The 20,053-nt window shown below is 33.9% G+C and overlaps 1 protein-coding gene and 1 long non-coding RNA gene across 2 annotated transcripts in view; both read left to right on the top strand.

Annotated features, from left to right (window-relative positions):
- LOC117336066 (MAP kinase-activating death domain protein-like) overlaps positions 1 to 19,846 on the top strand; it is a 124,622-nt gene extending 104,776 nt beyond the window's left edge. The window contains 10 exon segments of the mRNA XM_033896428.1: positions 2 to 122; positions 456 to 672; positions 926 to 1,033; positions 8,047 to 8,211; positions 8,994 to 9,066; positions 9,240 to 9,346; positions 14,399 to 14,471; positions 17,226 to 17,272; positions 18,574 to 18,661; positions 19,733 to 19,846. Coding sequence (XP_033752319.1) covers positions 2 to 122; positions 456 to 672; positions 926 to 1,033; positions 8,047 to 8,211; positions 8,994 to 9,066; positions 9,240 to 9,346; positions 14,399 to 14,471; positions 17,226 to 17,272; positions 18,574 to 18,661; positions 19,733 to 19,737 — 1,004 coding nt within the window. The 3' untranslated portion in view covers positions 19,738 to 19,846.
- On the top strand, positions 4,308 to 6,645 carry LOC117336067. Its single transcript, XR_004534529.1, has 3 exons — positions 4,308 to 5,005; positions 5,119 to 5,189; positions 5,755 to 6,645. It is a non-coding gene; the product is annotated as an uncharacterized LOC117336067 (long non-coding RNA).
- Positions 19,847 to 20,053: the final 207 nt, after the last annotated feature.

Below are 20,053 nucleotides of genomic sequence, written 5' to 3'. Positions count from 1 at the left end.
GCAAAAGACAGGTCACGGCTGTGGGACCAGATGCAGTTCTGGGAGGATGTGTACCTAGATGCAGTTGCCCAGGAGCGTGACATCATTGGCATGGATCAAGGACCTGGGGAGATGATGGAGAGGTATAGGGCTATGGAGTGTAGATTAAATAAGAGTTGTCTCCCCTACACCAAAATCAAATCACTTTTGACATAAAAGGATGATGTCCATTTGTACATACATCTCTTGTGCTTGTATCCATCCATCTGTACAAAATTATCATTATTACTCGATCTGAGGAGGTTATTAACTGATTAATCTTTTTAAAGAATGTTGATTGGAGCAGAGATGTTAACACAACGAACGAGAAACAAAATCAAGCTGAAGCGGAGTATTTAAAGAATCTTGTCAAAATAGAAAATAGGAAAATAGGAATTTGATACTTATGATTAACTAATGACTATCATGTGTTGCAGGTATAACTCCCTTGGAGACAGTGAGAAAAAGAGATTGGAACAAGATGAGGACCGACTTCTGTCCACCATGTTATATAACTTAGCTGGCTTTATGGTCATGATGCGCTGTAACAAACAGGAAATGAGGAAAAAGGTGCGGCGTCTGCTCGGCAAATCTCATATAGGTCTAGCGTATAGCACAGATGTCAACAGTATATTGGACCAGGCGATGACTATGGTAAGTACCAGACTGGCCAACATCCAGAAGGTCTCTGTACTGTACAAGCTGAGGAGGTTTGTAAGTACTCGGCCTTGAGAGTACCAGTTCTCTTGAAAGTTAATGATAGACAGAAAACACAAGGTCAGGTCCATAGATTTGTCCATCTCTATTCTTCTCCCAACCAAATCTTAGGTCAAATGGACGTCTTTTTTTTCTATGTGGTGATATTAATTATTGATTGAAAATGTGTTGAATATTTTTCTTCCTTCAGCATGGAAATGAAATACCATTGAAGCCTATGGGAAGCCGTTTCATGCAAAAACAGTCTTTCACTGTTCATTGGGGGAGTGATAATTCTGGGGACATGCTCTTCATGGAGGTAAGTTTTGGGCTTATAATTGCTCTTCACTGTGTGTGTGTGTGTTGGGGGCAGGATAAGTTAGGGGTCATGGAGTCGTTGCTACAAGTCAGTCTTTTGTGAATTAAATGTAAGATGTAGATATATGTTGAAACAAATCTTTGGGTTTGCAGCCACGGAAGCTATTTTAAGGCTAGTTCAATTATTTGAAGTTTCTAAAACAATAACTGTTAGTTTTCAAACTCGGTCAGTTTTGTACCAAATGATATGGTGAACCATGTGAAATATCAATTAGATTTGTTTCCAAACTGCTGCTTGGTACCAGTACTAAGGAAAATGAATCTTTGGTACTAATGATAGTTGTGTATTACCTGTCGTAGGTGTGTTATAATGATAGTTGTGTATTACCTGTCGTAGGTGTGTGATAATGATAGTTGTGTATTACCTGTCGCAGGTGTGTGATAATGATAGTTGTGTATTACCTGTCGTAGGTGTGTGATAGTTGTGTATTACCTGTCGTAGGTGTGTGATAATGATAGTTGTGTATTACCTGTCGTAGGTGTGTGATAATGATAGTTGTGTATTACCTGTCGTAGGTGTGTGATGATGATAGTTGTGTATTACCTGTCGCAGGTGTGTGATAATGATAGTTGTGTATTACCTGTCGCAGGTGTGTGATAATGATAGTTGTGTATTACCTGTCGCAGGTGTGTGATAATGATAGTTGTGTATTACCTGTCGTAGGTGTGTGATAATGATAGTTGTGTATTACCTGTCCTAGGTGTGTGATAATGATAGTTTTGTATTACCTGTCGTAGGTGTGTGATAGTTGTGTATTACCTGTCGTAGGTGTGTGATAGTTTTGTATTACCTGTCGTAGGTGTGTGATAGTTGTGTATTTCCTGTCGTAGGTGTGTGATAGTTGTGTATTACCTGTCGTAGGTGTGTGATAATGATAGTTGTGTATTACCTGTCGTAAGTGTGTGATAATGATAGTTGTGTATTACCTGTCGTAGGTGTGTGATAATGATAGTTGTGTATTACCTGTCGTAGGTGTGTGATAATGATAGTTTTGTATTACCTGTCGTAGGTGTGTGATAATGATAGTTGTGTATTTCCTGTCGTAGGTGTGTGATAATGATAGTTGTTTATTACCTGTCGTAGGTGTGTGATAATGATAGTTGTGTATAACCTGTCATAGGTGTGTGATAATGATAGTTGTGTATTACCTGTCGTAGTCGTGTGATAATGATAGTTGTGTATAACCTGTCGTAGGTGTGTGGTAATGATAGTTGTGTATTACCTGTCGTAGGTGTGTGATAATGATAGTTGTGTATTACCTGTCGTAGGTGTGTGATAATGATAGTTGTGTATTACCTGTCGTAGGTGTGTGATAATAATAGTTGTGTATTACCTGTCGTAGGTGTGTGATAATGATAGTTGTGTATTACCTGTCGTAGGTGTGTGATAATGATAGTTGTGTATTACCTGTCGTAGGTGTGTGATAATGATAGTTGTGTATTACCTGTCGTAGATGTGTTATAATGATAGTTGTGTATTACCTGTCGTAGGTGTGTGATAATGATAGTTGTGTAATACCTGTCGTAGGTGTGTGATAATGATAGTTGTGTATTACCTGTCATAGCCCTTATCAATTTGCAGCATGGACTGCAATGCAGCATATGCTGCAATCATGCTGCTTTTATGCTGGCATCATGCTGCTAGTTTCACAGCATGATTGCAGCATGTGCTGCATAGCAGCATGGTACCATGCTTCTGTACAGCATGTACTGCAACCATGCTTTAAAAATTGAGGTAATTGAATATCTGAACTCTATCATGCTGCAATCATGCTTTGTCGACTTAGTTAATTTATCATATGCACTGTATCATGCTGCAACCATGCTGCAATAACTTTGCCAGTTTGGATATCAAATCATATCATGCTGCAATCATGCTGTGTGGACTTGGTAAATTTATCATATAAATTGTATCATGCTGCAACCATGCTGCAATAACTTTGTCATTTTAGACAGGATATGTACCATGCTGCAACCATGCTGCAATAACTTTGCCAGTTTGGATATCGAATTATATCATGCTGCAATCATGCTGTGTGGACTTAGTAAATTTATCATATGAAATGCATCATGCTGCAACCATGCTGCAATAACTTTGGCATTTTAGATAGGATCTGTACCATGCTGCAACCATGCTGTATTAACTTTGCCATTTTAGATACAAGCTGTACCATGCTGCAATTATGCTGTATTAACTTAGTTAATTTAATGAACTGCACCATTCTTTCATGTATTAACATGAATTGTTTAAGTTGAAATGTGTATATGCTTGGCCATTCTGTATTAGCTTAAAAGGGCATTCCTTTGTTCGGACATCACAAAATTTCTGTGGGTGAAATGTAGGTCCAAGCGAGGATCCAAAATCTAGGACCAAATTTCCCAGGTACCAAGATTAACCTAAACAATTATTAATTAATAAAATAAGATACAGAAAATTAACAAAAGTTGGTATTAGATATTTTAGTATCTTTTTTTTTAAATTTTAAATAAAATAGAGAAAATTTCCAGGTATCAATGGTGATAACAAAATAATTTTTAAAAACATGTTTGTGTTGCAGAATTTCCTTTTTATACTTGATCAGTACCACACATATTTATTTAAAATTCAATAACAATTATTTTAATTAAGTATTTCGTTTATAAGTATGTTCTTTGTTAGTATAACGGTTCACAGCTTTTAAATGTGATATTTTGTCAGCTTTCACTTGTAGTTCTATCTCAGAAGGAATTAACTTAAACATTGATGAATGTTGCAAGTTAGTACATTCGTGTGACGACTTAAAACTCATCCCTATAAAAATTTCATTCAAATTTTCAGAGTTTAGATCGTTTTTTGAAGAACCAGTATCTTGACTTTTGCTTCGATTATACACTTTTTATCGGAGATAGAATCAGTCACTTTATCCAAACTCTGACATAAACCAAGACGTTGCCATTTACCATGCACCAGCTTACTACCATGGCCAGGTAGCCATACATGTAACATGTTCGCCAAAACAAAATCGGGGTCACTCTACCAACAGTTACACATGTGCTTGGAATATCGCTTTTAATTCAATCAAATAAGATTAAAATCACCTGCTCTTTGTCTTTGTATCGCATACTTTCTGGATATATGCGGTGTTAAGATTACATCTGATAATAGCATATGAAATCACGTCGTGTTTGACACAACATTCATCGCTATAAACTCCAATAAACATGTGTCGAACTTATGTTGTCACTCGGACGCTTCCTTGTAAAACGTATATTGAAGTTAAGCGCTGTGATGATCTCGACGTCGACATGAGTTTACTAACAACAGACGATATTCCCGTACTTTAATCTGAATTATTTGAAATCGTGAACATAAAAAGAAAACGTGCATTGGTCGGTTCCTCGTCTGAAAATACATCCATATTAAACAATAGGCGTATGACAGACGAGGCCAAAACCTCTGGTCAGATTACATGTTTATCGTTCGGTTCACCTATGACCTCGTTTGTTTACCTTGCTCCCGAGATGTGACGAGAGTGCTCCTCGAGCTCGTGCGATCTAAATGTGCACGATACAAGTATTAAATACTGTAATATTTATCTTAAAAGTATGACACAATAGAAGTTTATGATTTAAAATAAAAAACACGCACAAGTAAAAATGAATCGTGTTAATCTCTGGCAGTAAAATATTTATCCCATGATGCAACACACACGAGTTTAGCGGGAAGTCTGATAGCCATGTTTGAATTCACCGGATGTTTATTTCCAGAAGAAAAGTATAAACAAACACGACGATAGCCTAAAAACGAAGTTTGTTTCCCGTCTTACTGAAGAAGATCGACTTACTTCAAGTTACAGACGAATGAATATCAGCTTTCTCGTTGTTTTTGACGACCGATGCATATTTTTACCGACAAACATCGTTACGAGACAGGGTAAGTTTTAATTATATAATCTTCTTCACGTTCTGACATCGTTTCACATTATACGGCGATGAATTTGATATAGATCTATTCATATCAATAATACCTAATTATTTATTTTTCAGGGTTTTGATGATTAATTTATCACAGATTACACGGCCGAAGGAAACGCAGTACCGATCCATGTGTTACAATCGTAAGTTTTCAATTTTATTTATTTATTATTAACGATCTTCGGCCCGACTTAAATTGCATTTTTTCCCCACTCACACAACCCTTGTTATGATTATGACGTACATACGTATTCACAAACAATGGTGAGGAAAATGTGTGTTTTGGATAATGAAACCTTTCGTGAAAGATCTTTACCTCCACATTTTTTGAGGATCGATGTTTGCAGATTATTGCATCAAATTGAAACGATTAAATGAAATAAGTGAATTAAGATGAATTATAAGTAAGTAACATTGTTTTATGTATAGTATATTGCAGTTTCACATTGATATGAACTGATGGAGAATTCGGGAGTAGCTTGATTTAATTAGTAATTAAGTCATCCTGGCAAGTTTTATTTTGTAGCTTTGTGTGGCTGGCTTAAATTTTCTTGATAAAAAGGCTTCCAAAGCAAACTTAATGAAAATGATAGCAAAGTGATCATGAAAAGTACATAAGTTAAATACATACATTATCTTCAAAAACTTGACAATTATTCTAATTTTGAAATAAAAGAATATTCTAAAAGTCTTTCTTTCTTCCAACAGAGACTGAGTCTTCATGCAGTACATCTGGAATTAGGAACACCGCATGCATTGTGGTCCAAATTGATGGCATTGACTTAACACAAAGCAGAAAGGAATGAAGAGAAATTAAGAAGTTTATGTTTCACATTAATTAAGATTATTTGAGATATGTTATCTGTCGAGGTATACAACATTTCCTTTCATAATAAAAGTGTAAACATTAATATATATACAAAAAAAAAATCATGTATATAATCTAAAAATCCTTGTTAGTTATTTGTTGTACTAGCAAAAAATATAATATAGTCGTCTCAAGCTTGGTTGTATTGAAATCCCCGGGGACAGTGACAGAGATATATCACTACAGTATGTGCTACATATCAAACAACACACCATTGTTCAAATTGTCAATCAACATTTCATTTAGTCAGTATTTAGAATTGATTCCAAAATTATGATAATCTTTTCACAGTTTATTAGAAATAATGTTAAATTCGATAGAAGAAGTCTTCGACTGTTGCTTGTTTTTGTTTATTTTAAGTTCACAGACACACATGTAAACAGTTTCCAGTACATCTGGGCTACTTCGAGGAAACTACGTATACTGTCTGAAATCAGTCTTGTGCGTCGGTGACAAAATGTATACATATCCTACTATAACTCTGCTGGAAAATATTATTTTGTACTGTTTTCCTACTATTTTAGAAGAAAAAAACAGAATTATAAATACATACTGTAGTATGTACTGACATTGAACTTGTATATCTTGCTGACTATTTTTGTTGAAACAAACCACTTCTAGCTAGGATGAATTGATATTAGTTGTATTTGAAAATTGTACTAGAAAAAGATAGCTGTGTTGTGTATGTGATGGAAGTTTTGAGAAAAAGAATATAAGAGGCTAATAAAATAAGTACCATGGGTAAATTAGAATTAAAATTTGTTTTGTCACATTCTCATTTCATTGATAAGTTTTAAATGTTTGAACTAGAAAAAACAGCCTGTATGAAAAGTTTTATACCATGTTAATTACCAAATAAAATGTAATACAAAAGTATTCTTCAAGTTTTTATTGCATGATTTTCATTGATTTTGTAAACCATGCTGCCATGAAGCATGATTGAAGCATGATCCCAGCATAATTTGCATAATTGAAACATGCTGGGATCATGCTGCAGACCATGCTGGGATCATGCTGCAGACCATGCTGGGATCATGCTGCAAACCATGCTGGGATCATGCTGCAAACCATGCTGGCATCATGCTGCAGACCATGCTGGGATCATGCTGCAGACCATGCTGGCATCATGCTGCAAACCATGCTGGCATCATGCTGCAGACCATGCTGGGATCATGCTTCACAGACCATGCTGGGATCATGCTGCGGCCATGCTTCCTTAAAGCATAAATGCAGCATGATCCCAGCATAATTTGCATAATTGAAACATGCTGCAATCATGCTTTAACTAGTAAGAATATATAGTGAGGTAAATTAGGCACCATGCTGCAGTCATGCTTCATTCATGCTGCAATTCCATGCTGCATTCATACTGCATCTATGCTGTGATCATGCTGCAAATTCATAAGGGAGGTGTGTGGTAATGATAGTTGTGTATTACCTGTCGTAGGTGTGTGATAATGATAGTTGTGTATTACCTGTCGTAGGTGTGTGATAATGATAGTTGTGTATTACCTGTCGTAGGTGTGTGATAGTTGTGTATTACCTGTCGTAGGTGTGTGATAATGATAGTTGTGTATTACCTGTCGTAGGTGTGTGATAATGATAGTTGTGTAATACCTGTCGTAGGTGTGTGATAATGATAGTTGTGTATTACCTGTCGTAGGTGTGTGATAATGATAGTTGTTTATTACCTGTCGTAGGTGTGTGATAATGATAGTTGTGTATTACCTGTCGTAGATGTGTTATAATGATAGTTGTGTATTACCTGTCGTAGGTGTGTGATGATGATAGTTGTGTATTACCTGTCGTAGGTGTGTGATAATGATAGTTGTGTATTACCTGTCGTAGGTGTGTGATAATGATAGTTGTGTATTACCTGTCGTAGGTGTGTGATGATGATAGTTGTGTATTACCTGTCGTAGGTGTGTGATAATGATAGTTGTGTATTACCTGTCGTAGGTGTGTGATAATGATAGTTGTGTATTACCTGTCGTAGGTGTGTGATAATGATAGTTGTGTATTACCTGTTGTAGGTGTGTGATAGTTGTGTATTACCTGTCGTAGGTGTGTGATAATGATAGTTGTGTATTACCTGTCGTAGGTGTGTGATGATTGTGTATTACCTGTTGTAGGTGTGTGATGATTGTATCATACTACGGAGTGTGATGGGAGCCATCTGTGACAGGTGGTGGTACGAGAAACTGGTCAATATGACATACTGTCCTAAAACGAAGGTCCTGTGTCTGTGGCGCAAACATGGTGAAAAGGTCCAGCTCAACCAGTTCTATACTAAAAAGGTATGAAGGAGGGTGAAAATACAGTACAGCTAATATTGTTTGATTTCATCCACTAGGTAAATATCATAAAGAGTAAGATAATTTTATAATTTCACGTGATATTCTGCAACAACAGACTTTAATTATGTTTAAAATTTGAAGTTAAAGATTTCTTTCAATTAACGTACTGATCGCTGTGAAAATGGAGGTTACACTTTGAAAAGTGGTTGTATATGGTATATATTTTACTTGAGTTACCATAGTTATTTTTTGAAAGTCATAAAAAACATGAGCTTTAGTGTGTTTTTTGTAACTTTTGAAAAATAACTAACGAGAGTGAAAGAAATACCATATACAACAAACATGAGTTTGTGTGACCTGTTTCTGTCACAACAGAAAAGCTATTGTGAGGATGAAAGAACTTTGAGTCAACATGTGTACTTTTCACAATATCAGATCGAGTGTAAGGATATGACCTGAAGTAAAAAGCTGCTAATTAATATGCAAAATTGACAATTTTGAAAATATATATAGACATATCCCTTACACCCCCACCTGATATTGTGAAAAAAATATGTACACACATTGACATGAAACAGGTCCATCCATCCACAGAATACTAGCTTTTATATTGTGGTAGAAGTGGTCACACAATGTCGTGGTTTTCGTATATGGTATTTCTTCCACTCGAGTTAGTTTCTTTTTCACAGTTACAAAAAACAGGAGCTTTATACAACAACCACTTGTTGTGTAACCTCTATACATGAAATACTAATATCTAGAAAATTATGTTTGATTTGTAGTGTCGAGAGCTGTATTTCTGTGTCAAAGAAGCGATGGAGAAGGCTGCTGCTAGAAACAATGGAAAAATTGCAGGCAAGTCATGTTTATTGTGTTAATCAACAACAAGCGTCAGATAATTTCTATGGTTGCTGATTGATCAGTGTCATTGACTTACTAAATTAACATTTTATTGTTTGGTAATTTATATACATTGTATATAACTTTTTTCCCATGGTTATAACTTAGGTAAATAAATACTTTTGTAGGTCCAGAACTAGGAGGAGAATTTCCTGTGCAGGATTTGAAGTCTGGTCAGGGTGGCCTACTACAAGTGTGCATGGAGGGGATTGGTCTCCTTTTAGCCAATAGCAAGGTGAGGATATGATTAATGTTACCCTCACATGTCACATGTTTAGTCACATGACTGTTGATTGATATGCCCCAGATAGATGCTCACCACAGGGTAACATACTCCTCACTGCTTCCCATCTCAGTCTGATGTAACTACAGTCTGTATCTGCCAAATGATATATAATGTCACTGTTCATCATATGTTTGCATCTGTAAACTAAAGAGATGTTTCTCTCTTGCCTGAAATTTTTCAAGAAACAAACTTCTGTAATTATCATAAGACATAACGAATCCCAAGGGACCACTCAGAAACTGATTTGTTTGATAACCATTTTGAATTATGATATATCAAATTTTCATCAAAATTGTACTATTCAGGTTAAGACATTTATATGTAATCCATAATTATTAAAGTGATAATGCTGACTGAATGGTTAGGGGGATTGACACAGTGGAATCATGGAGTCAGTTTGTTCAGAACTGTATATTATCCTTGAGCGGACTGCCAAGTTACTTTCTAATGAACTTATTCCTGTTTTTATATCCCGATGAGTTGATGGACGTTTGACTAACTATTTAGTTCAGTGAATAAAATCTATTTTTTTAATCATGTGTCATCTTTTAATTTTGTTTCGTATGTTTGAAATAGCTGCAGGAGCGGAATTCAAAATGAAGTGGGATCTTCTGATATGAAAAATATGATCTTACCAAAAGTAGCACAATAATATTTTGGGGAAAATTTTACTACTTAAACATGATGCAGAGAAAGACTGGTTCCAAACACCTGTCACAAATCAAATGTCTATCTTGATTCCTGAATAGTCTAGGAATCTATTCAGAAACAAGATATATTTCAACTATGATATTAACTCAGTTGGGAACATTGGTTTTGACAAAAGAGTAATTGTTTGGCAGATACAGATTCCCCCCTCCCTTATCCACTCCTAATTCAACAACTACACTCATTTGATTTATTAGTCAGTCAGCTAAGTATTATGATTTTAAACTTTCCCACTCGTCTAATGGTAACGAGTGAAAGGATTGTATGTTTATAACATGTATCGTACCATGTAGAAGCCTGTTTTAGTGTAGAGAGGGTCGCTACAAGAACTTGTATAAGTCTCTATTAAAAATGAAAGCAATTGTAGGATCTGTTGCGTCAGTTTGTATAAGCTTAATGACCTTGATTCCTGATGTTTATATCAGTGATTGTGATATTATGGAAATTAAATAATAATGTATCAAAAAATTGATTACTAGTATTAAATGAAGGGATATATAGATATTGAATTTTTACTTATCTAGAACAAATTTATTGATTGTTTATTAAGAAAAATTATTACAATGTAATGATAATTAAGTGTTTTTCAAAAAAATTAATTCCAAAACTCCCAAGGCATCAGTTAATGACTACTGTGTGCATTTTACACAAATCAAAATTGAAAATTGAAAAAAAACAAAGAGAAAATGAAAATATGGATTTACACGGAGACTGTTAAATAACAAAAGAGAACAAGGACCTAGTCGTCAAGTTCCCCTGTCCATGCAAATATTGTACATGTATTACATGAAATTAAAGTGGGCGACATGCATAAAAACATGAAATATGTGACATAGCATTTAGAATTATTACATGTATTTGTGTTCAGTCATCAGGTTCCTGTAAAAGTAATCAACATAGTTAATAACAAGTCTAGCAAGCAAGTTTCATAAAAATCTGATCATTCCTTCAAACAATATTCTGTGCAAAGCAATCAGCCAATCAGATCACAGCAGCCGCATTTAATATGCACGGAATATGGCGATAATGGACTTTGAGCGAGGGGTTTAGGTAATAAGTCTACTAAGCAAGTTTAATCAAAATCTGATCATTCCTTAAAAAGATATCGTGTGGAAACCAATCAGCCAATCAGATCACATCAGCCTCATTAAATATGCATGGACTATGACGATAATTGAAGTTGAACGAGGGGTTTAGGTAATAAGTCTACCAAGCAAGTTTCATCAAGATCCGACCATTCCTTAAAAAGATATATCATGCGGAAAGCAATCGGCCAATCAGATCACAGCAGCCTCATTAAATATGCATGGACTATGACGATAATCGAACTTGAGCAAGAAGTTCATGTAATAAGTCTACCAAACAAGTTTAATCAAGATCTGACCAATCAGATATACATGTACGTGCGGAAAGCGAATCCGGAAGGACGGACGGAACCCATTTATAATAAGACCATTTATAATAAGACAGGTGTTCCTGAAGGATAAACATCTTTTTCTTCATAGACCACACCTATCGTGTAAATCTAGATCAAATTCAGGTAATATTGTGTTCTCAAAGTAAGAACAATGGTATGGTGACAACAGAACCTCTCGGCACAATAGCAGAGATAGACAAATAACAACACAGGCTTAGATCGCCACAGCTTCACTTTGATCAGCTAGGGTATATGGAAGACCATCACTTTTGAAACATCCTAGTACTGCAGAAATATTATTATTTATTCTAAACCTGTAATAAGGACCAAATACACAGTCAATGATCAGTAAATACACTTAAGTATGACAATGACTTCAGGAGCCGATATAGCCACTGATTCACTTGAGAGAATGACCACTGATAGGAATAGCATATCATATTAGTGAGATAGTCACTTCTCATCATTATTGATGAATGACCATTGTCCTCACTGACATCCCCACACAAACACTCCTGTTCCGGTGTACCTTGGTTCCCTATAAGGAAGTACCTGCTTTGCATGTGACCTTCATTGTATAATTTAAACATAAACCTGGGTCAATTTTTGATGTTAGTAACACCTCTGATATATATTTATAATCCAATTTAAATAACCTCCTATGGTCCATTGGTATGAAAGCTGTAGAAATAGAATAACGTTGTTAGTTTGTTAGTTTGTAATGAGGAAGTATATTAAAACCCAGTTTTGTGTTTCTAGAATCAACCAAGCATGATTAGCATGTATCATAACCCATTAGCAATGCTTTCCCTACCTCTAATCTTTCTGCATGTTCTTTCTATAAAAATATATGTGTAGCTGTATTCCTGATCCATCATACAGGTGAGGAAATCTCGGCTGATAAAAAATCGAAATGGAAATATAAAAATATTGAATTGTCTGAATGTAAAACATTTTCTCTGGAATATAAGTTTTCACTTTAGTCATTTTAAGAGGATATATGAAATGAGAAATTTATAATGTTTATACTGTAAACTTGCATATTTTAGGGGTAATCTTATGTTGGAGCTTTTTGAGCTAAAAGCCTTCAACTAAATCATGATTTCGCTAATTGCAGTCTCTTTGATATATTGTTTCTACTGTTATCACTTTGGGTGTGTCAATCCATCACTAAGCTAAGCTCGTCTGTTTATATTTAGTCATGCTCTGAAATTTGATTGCGCCAATAAGAATAGGTTTTCAGTATCCAAAAGATTGGTTTTTTATTAACTGAATTCTCTGCCACTGGTTTATGAGTGAAGAAGTGAAAAAGAATATACAAAATGTACCAAGGAATACAGGATTGCATGCATTCTACTTTATCCTGTCAATCATTATGAAAAATAGGAATCATAATCATAGATAGAGCCGACATTCTAGTACACATTAGCAGTCGTATTATTGGATTAGAAAAACTGTCATACAAAAGTGACACCAAAATCAGCATACGTGATTCCAGTATATTCACTCTAGATATATAGGAGTTTATATTTGAGGTCATTGTGTGCTATTATACCAGTCTTTATAAAAGAATCGATTCCATGCTTTATCTGGATTAGGGATGCATGAAAAGGACTTAAATGTCTTATTTCTGAGAAATGTGTTTTGCTAAATAAAGATCTGAGCACTCCTTTATAAGTTCACATGATAGGATTTTGGTTTTATGGTAGATCAAATATTCTGCTTGAAAAATGTATATGCTTTGACTTTGCATGTCGCCATTTCAAAAGTGATTCCAGCATCCTGAATTAGGTTAGCTAGTGCCATATAATGACAAAGGATTAAACATAAAAAAGTACAATACAAGGTTGGCTGGTGTTTGCATGTATAGCTTTGATTTGGCTGATATTAGGGTAGTTTTGTTTCAGGTTCATCACTGACAAATATTTGTATTACATAGAAGAAAAGAATCAGCACTTTGACCTTAACTTACGTTGTCATCAAAGTGCACAAGTTTGTTGCACTCTTATACCTACCACAATTACGTATTTAACAACGTCTGGTAATTATAATAGACGACATTAGTGCTTATATATTATAACTACTATCTGATACAGCGGTAACTTCCCTGGAAATTGATGGCACGAAAAGAGAATTTCATGCGACCTTTCAGCAGTTCCTACATTTACAGATGCAACCTTCCAGTTGAAGAAAGATAACTACCCTAATAAAGACGCAGTGTTTGCCAATTTGATATGTTTTTCATGTATACATATATCTATATATTGCTGCATTGGTGATGTTGTCATGGTGATTGGATGTTTTATGGTAATGGCATTAAATTTTTTTTCATCTTTCTTCCTTCCTTGCGCTCGCTCCATTCATCAACCCGGGGTGATAAAAGGACTTTGAGGTAACTGTACTCACGATCGTATTACACTCCGGCTGCCGAGTTGGCAGTCAGACCCTCCATTGTAGTGGCCAGTAGACCCGTAGTTACTGTAATATTGTTGTCAGCCTTGTATTTTGTTTGACTATACAAGCGTCTTGTGGCACTTAGTATGTTTGCACTGTTTTGTTTCTTTCATATGTGTGAGCATATTAGTTTTTTTTCAGATTTAAGAATTATTATTCATAAGCATCCAAGTTTGTTTTTATTTTGTATCATTTATTTTCCATGTGTTTTTGATTTTGTTTTATTAGAAATGTTTTTTCTTCTCCTTACCAAATCTGGAACAGAGATGATTAGATCAGTAAAGTTTGTGTTTTCCGTTGAGTTTCTGGGTAAATTTTTTTTCTGACCTAATCACTTTATGTACAGGTCAGAAAAGAAAAGTCAGTTTAAATACGTGTTCACCCACTTAATCGTTAAGTTGCTTTCAACGTTTTTATTTCAGTCATTTATTGAGCTAGGTCGAATCAAGAAATGTTTCACGCAGAAAGGCGGCATATTTGTTCTAGAGGAATTTGGTAAGGTCATGGCTCGTTGCACACCAAGTTTTTTACTTTTAGATTTTTATCCTATTTGATCCTTGATGTAGTAGTAAGTATATGCTGCTTGCCTTGGATGTGGTAGCCTTGTAACGTACCCTATCAATAACAATGCCTTCACCCTTAATAACAATTTACCCCATTTTCACCAAAAACCATCGTGAATTTCACCATGCCATCTAAACATTGATTGTCAAATATTTTCAGAAGATGATACGGAGGACATATAATATTTGGGTCATAGTAAAGAGTATAACTTGTGCGAAAGAATGAAGACCAATTCAAGAAATAAAACAGCAATCAGTTTTAAAAAGTTTTATTTTATTTGTATTTTTGAGTGTCAAACTAACTTATTGATATTTATTGGTTTTGTTTCTGCATTTTCTCAATAGCTAAATCAGCTAACAATATTAGAAAAAAAAAGTCTTGTTGATTATTGATAAGTTTGTAACTTTAAATCCATGAAATACAACATCAGGTTTTGATCTTCATTATCGTAATATTGACATGACTACAATCCCTCCTTATTTATAAAGAGGACTAATGATTTTTGACCTCCCACACATTAGACAAAAGCGATTATCATAATTTCATTTTCTAATATTTTTAAAAATAAAATTAAATCAAATTAAATCCAATCCAATAACACAATCCTCCATGTAGTTACTTTTTTATAATTAACAACCATGCGTTAAAATTGCAGAAGTTAAACAGTATTCATATTAATTGGATCTTTTCACACTTTCTAGTATTTTAAGTACGGTATTTCAAAATAAAGAATTATCCTCTTATGAATTGTATGGCGTATTCTAAAAAAAAAAAAAAAACTGAAAAAAGAAAAACCTGAAGGCATTGTAACACACTACTTTCAAATTGGTGTACGGTATCTGACTCGGTAGCATGTCTCTCATTGAAGAGTTCTTCCTGTCTTCAGTCATGTCTTGATGTCATGTAGTGTTTGCATGCTGGTGTTTCTTACAGGAAATTTTCTAACGTTATATTGTAACAAAAGAAATATATGATGCTACTTTCTAATTTCGAGGAAAGGTCAATTTTCAGTCAAAAACAGAATTATATGAAGTTGTGTTATTTGGAAAATTATTTAATGTTTTCGTGAATTCATGCTGGATATTATGTTTATAGCAGGCATGGAAAAAGATCTTCATTTGCGGTTCTATAAAGTATAATATATTTCATTTGATTTTATTTAACCCTGATCGCATTTCATAAATAGATTACCCATATTCCTGTCATAATGCGATAGATTTATGTAAATATAGTTTACCATATAGTTCCATAGTTTAGGTTTCGTGCCCTTAAATTTGAATTGTGAACATGTGTTAAAAAAGGCAAAATGTTTTAATATAGATTTTTGAAAAACTGAAGAATTGTTTTGCAGTTTTAAGACAGTAGTCTATTGCTTCTGAAAACCTATCATCAGTATTTATGATGGAGTTAATTTGATATTCCTCATTACCAAACGGTGCTAATCACGATATTCCTCATTACCAAACGGTGCTAATCACGATATTCCTCATTACCAAACGTTGCTAATTATGATATTCTTCATTACCAAACTTTGCTAATTATGATATTCCTCATTACCAAACGTTGCTAATTATGATATTCCTCATTACCAAACGGTGCTAATTATGATATTCCTCATTACCAAACGTTGCTAATTATGATATTCCTTTTTACCAAACGGTGCTAATTATGATATTCCTCATTACCAAACGGTGCTAATTATGATATTCCTCATTACCAAACGGTGCTAATTATGATATTCCTCATTACCAAACGTTGCTAATTATGATATTCCTTTTTACCAAACGGTGCTAATTATTATTGCATGAGACCCAAATGCAACTTCGTCAATTTAGTTGTTATTTTTGTTGTTTTGTTTCAATATTTTGAATTTTAAGATTTTCTAATTTTATTTATTTATATATATATAATTTTTTTTTCAAGTGTTATGCTTTAATTGTTTCTTATTTATTTTTATTTTAGCATTTAAAAAAAAAATGAGATTGTTTATATCTAAATTTCATTTTCGCCTTTGATACCTTATACATTTTGTTGACACAATTCATATTTCATTACACGAAGTCCGTGCTATTCTTTGAATACACTCTCTGTCTGTTTTGGATATGAGCTTTTATGTTTTTTTGTTTATTTTTCAATTATCAATAATGGTCAAAAGATAAGTTGTATCCCTTATATACAAATTTCCTCCATTTCATGGCATTTTGTGATGTGAAAGCGTCCCTGAGCATGATCCATCCACCCCAATTTTTCTTCTGCATGCTTTCTTTAACATTCATTAAAAAACTTTACACCTTTACAATTAAAATTAAAATTTTAATGATTGTCCAGATATCTTAAGTACTTCCAAACCATAATTGTACAATATTGCCTGATTTTACATTATGTTACTAGGAACATGTTTTCCAAGCATGTCGTTTATTCCATTTGTCAGGATACTTGTTTAGTTTTGTCCACCGACAATTTCCCCTTACACACTATGCTTTCCATGTTTCAATTTGGTTAACATTGTATTAGTAATGACTGTCATAGTTATGCTATATTTCCTTTGGCACATTAATTCAAATTTGATAATTGACCCTTTATACAGAAATGCATTGTTAATTTAAATGTAGTTAATTACATGTAATTGATTTGATAAGCAATATGTAACCGTTGATGACATATGTATTATTTACGTAATTACAGATACCAAAAATCGGCAAGTAACGTTGCACAAGTTCAAGTCCAGAATGGTGAGTATTGTGTATATAGCATTAGTTTGTTTTCATAATGGTAGTTTTGTGATTTTTTTTTCTTTTGTTGATTTGTTGTTTGCATGAAATATTGTTTATAATGTAATTGATAAATGTTACTCATGTTGTGTTTCGCAGTTGTATAATTTTGCATGCAAACACTGGTCTATCTGTCGTCAGTTTCTATCATTGAGGTTATTGTAGTGTAGTAAATGCATCTCCGTTTCTTACCTGTGTGCGAAGCTGCTTCAATTTTCTGTTGTCAAGTCTCACAATCTAAGGTACTGAAGATGTGAAGGTTTGTATCCTAACACTTCACTGGATAACCATTTCGCAACATAAGTTGATACATGTATGGTTGAAGTATGCGTTAATGTATAAACTGTAGAATATCTGTATCATAAAAGACATTTACTGATTTAGATACTAATAACTAAAATCCTTTAAACAAAAAGGGTGTTCTTATTGATTTAATCTGATGGAAAGATAAATCAGTGCTATAATAAAGTTTGCTTACTTGTAAATATATGTTACCATGATTTTGACTAGTAGTTTGTTTGCCATTATGTGTTGGCTTGTTAGTTATTTTGCACCATTGTATTGAATCAATTAAAATTGTCGTCTGTGTGCTTTATCTGTTTCCAATACGTCTATGTTAATCATCTGAATGAAGTATAGATCATCAGGGGACTATTTATCACTTATGAACGGACACCTTAATGAAATGTGCAATTAAAAAGTTAAGATCTTACTATTGGATCAGGCCATATGTATTGAAAGAAGTCATGTGAAGTACTGTGCCCCTTTAAATTACGAGCCAAAAGTCAAAACGTCAAAATTTTTGTTCTGTTCTTTTACGATACAAGGTGTGAATATTGTGTTATAAATATTGAACAAAACATAAATTAAAACTCTAAATCGATAAAACGAGAAGCACTTATCTCAGAAATTCCATGTTTTCAAATTAAACGAATTTCTATTTCCGTATCTTATTGGTCTGTTGCTTCATTCGCTGGACAAATGCACTATGCAGAACACGTCGTTAATAATTATTCCAAATGTGACATTTCCATATTTAAAATGCTCTAGAGGAATACGATGCGGCATTATGAGCAAAAATCGTAAACACTATTAATTCCTGCCTTTAATTAAGGTTTCAAGCACAAGTGGTTATTGACGGTACAGCTGTTATAAGCCTTATGCGAGGCTTTGAGGAAGTACGATCATCCGTTAACCATGATTGTGAGACTGTAGGACAAGCTTTAGACATTGATGGATTTTGTTTTGTTTCCTGTTCCCAGGCCAATCCTATAGCTTTGATGATACACAGAATCTTTGCCGTCCAGCATGCTAAGATGAAGTCGCTCACTGAGCAAGAGGCAGCAGAGAGTAGGCATTTTGCTGCTCAATTTCCTTTAGCATTTTAGTGCTGTTTTGCTTAACGTTATTCTCCAATGAAATCTTTTCCCTTTATATACTAATACATTATCAATAAAGTGCTATTATAAAATCATAACCAGAGTTTCGCTGCCGTGTGAAGGTTGTTTTAAAATGCATGCTTCAGCTTTGGTTTAATTTTCGTATATAATATGGGTTTATCCAGTTCAACGCCTAGTAGCTAGTGCTTTTCAATATATAATACAGACTTGATATCAAGATCTAGAAAATAAAGCCCGTATTCTGTTTATTTTGGGTGAAACGTTTTATCACTAGGCAGAGTTGTTCAAAATGTCTGTTGTAAGTCGGAAACTTAAATTATACACTGCCATCAATATTTTTGTTTGTCATTTGTTATTTTATGAGTGTCTCTTGTCCCCAATTTGATCTGATTAGTATAGTATACTCATTTGATCTGATATTAAATTATTAAGTAGACATAATTGTCGTTAATACAATAAGAGTCTTTGTACAATTCTGCCTTCTGCCATTTTTTATTAACGTTTTAACCAACTTTAGGTATGTAATGTTGCCATTAATGACCTGATGACTACTTGTAATAATATTTATAATGTTCTACTAATGGATTGGTTTTGCTAACTAAAATAACAAAATTTGGCTTAATTGTCTCGCATGTTTAAATGATCTAATTTTTGATAAAATATATTTCAGGAAAGTGTTTTTACTTGTTCGTTTCTATTGCCTCATAATCATGTTAACAATGATATATCACCAATATAGCACTGTAATGAAGGATTAGTCGATTAAGGATAAATATATTACGTTCGTTTAATTATATAATTTTAATTTTGTCATTGAAATAAGGATTAAATTATATATTTGTTGATATAATATAGTTTTATTTTAATGTTTTGTCTTTATAATCAAATTCATTTGTTTTTGAAATGCTTGATATTTCTATTGAAATGATGTATCGCTAACCATATGATTTCAAATACGGTTTGTTTTTGTGTTGACCGCATTTATTGTGGTTTTGAAATATCGGTTTTGTTACGATTTCAGGCTGACCAAATCTGCTATGCAGTCCTGTGTGTGTTTTCCTATGTTGCTGCAGGAATGGAACAACAACAACCACAAACCTCGTTGTTCCCTATGCCTACACAACAGAGAAAACAGACCTGATCGACCAATCAAACCCAAGCTTTAATCCATACTCAGTATTTCAATTGCTCACGTTATTTAGGCCATTTTGTGGTCGAACTGTTTGAAAACGATATTTGTCATACACGAAAATTATTTCCTTCCATTGACAGAGGAACGTATTTCCCCGTCCTTATCGAAAATATATCATCATACGAATTTTAGGTGGTGAAAAGGGTAACA

The sequence above is a fragment of the Pecten maximus genome, chromosome 10 (genome assembly GCF_902652985.1).
Source record: "Pecten maximus chromosome 10, xPecMax1.1, whole genome shotgun sequence".
In the NCBI taxonomy this organism is placed as follows: domain Eukaryota; kingdom Metazoa; phylum Mollusca; class Bivalvia; order Pectinida; family Pectinidae; genus Pecten; species Pecten maximus.
Note: the sequence above shows the minus strand (reverse complement) of the source record. Positions and strands in the feature narration are given on the sequence as shown.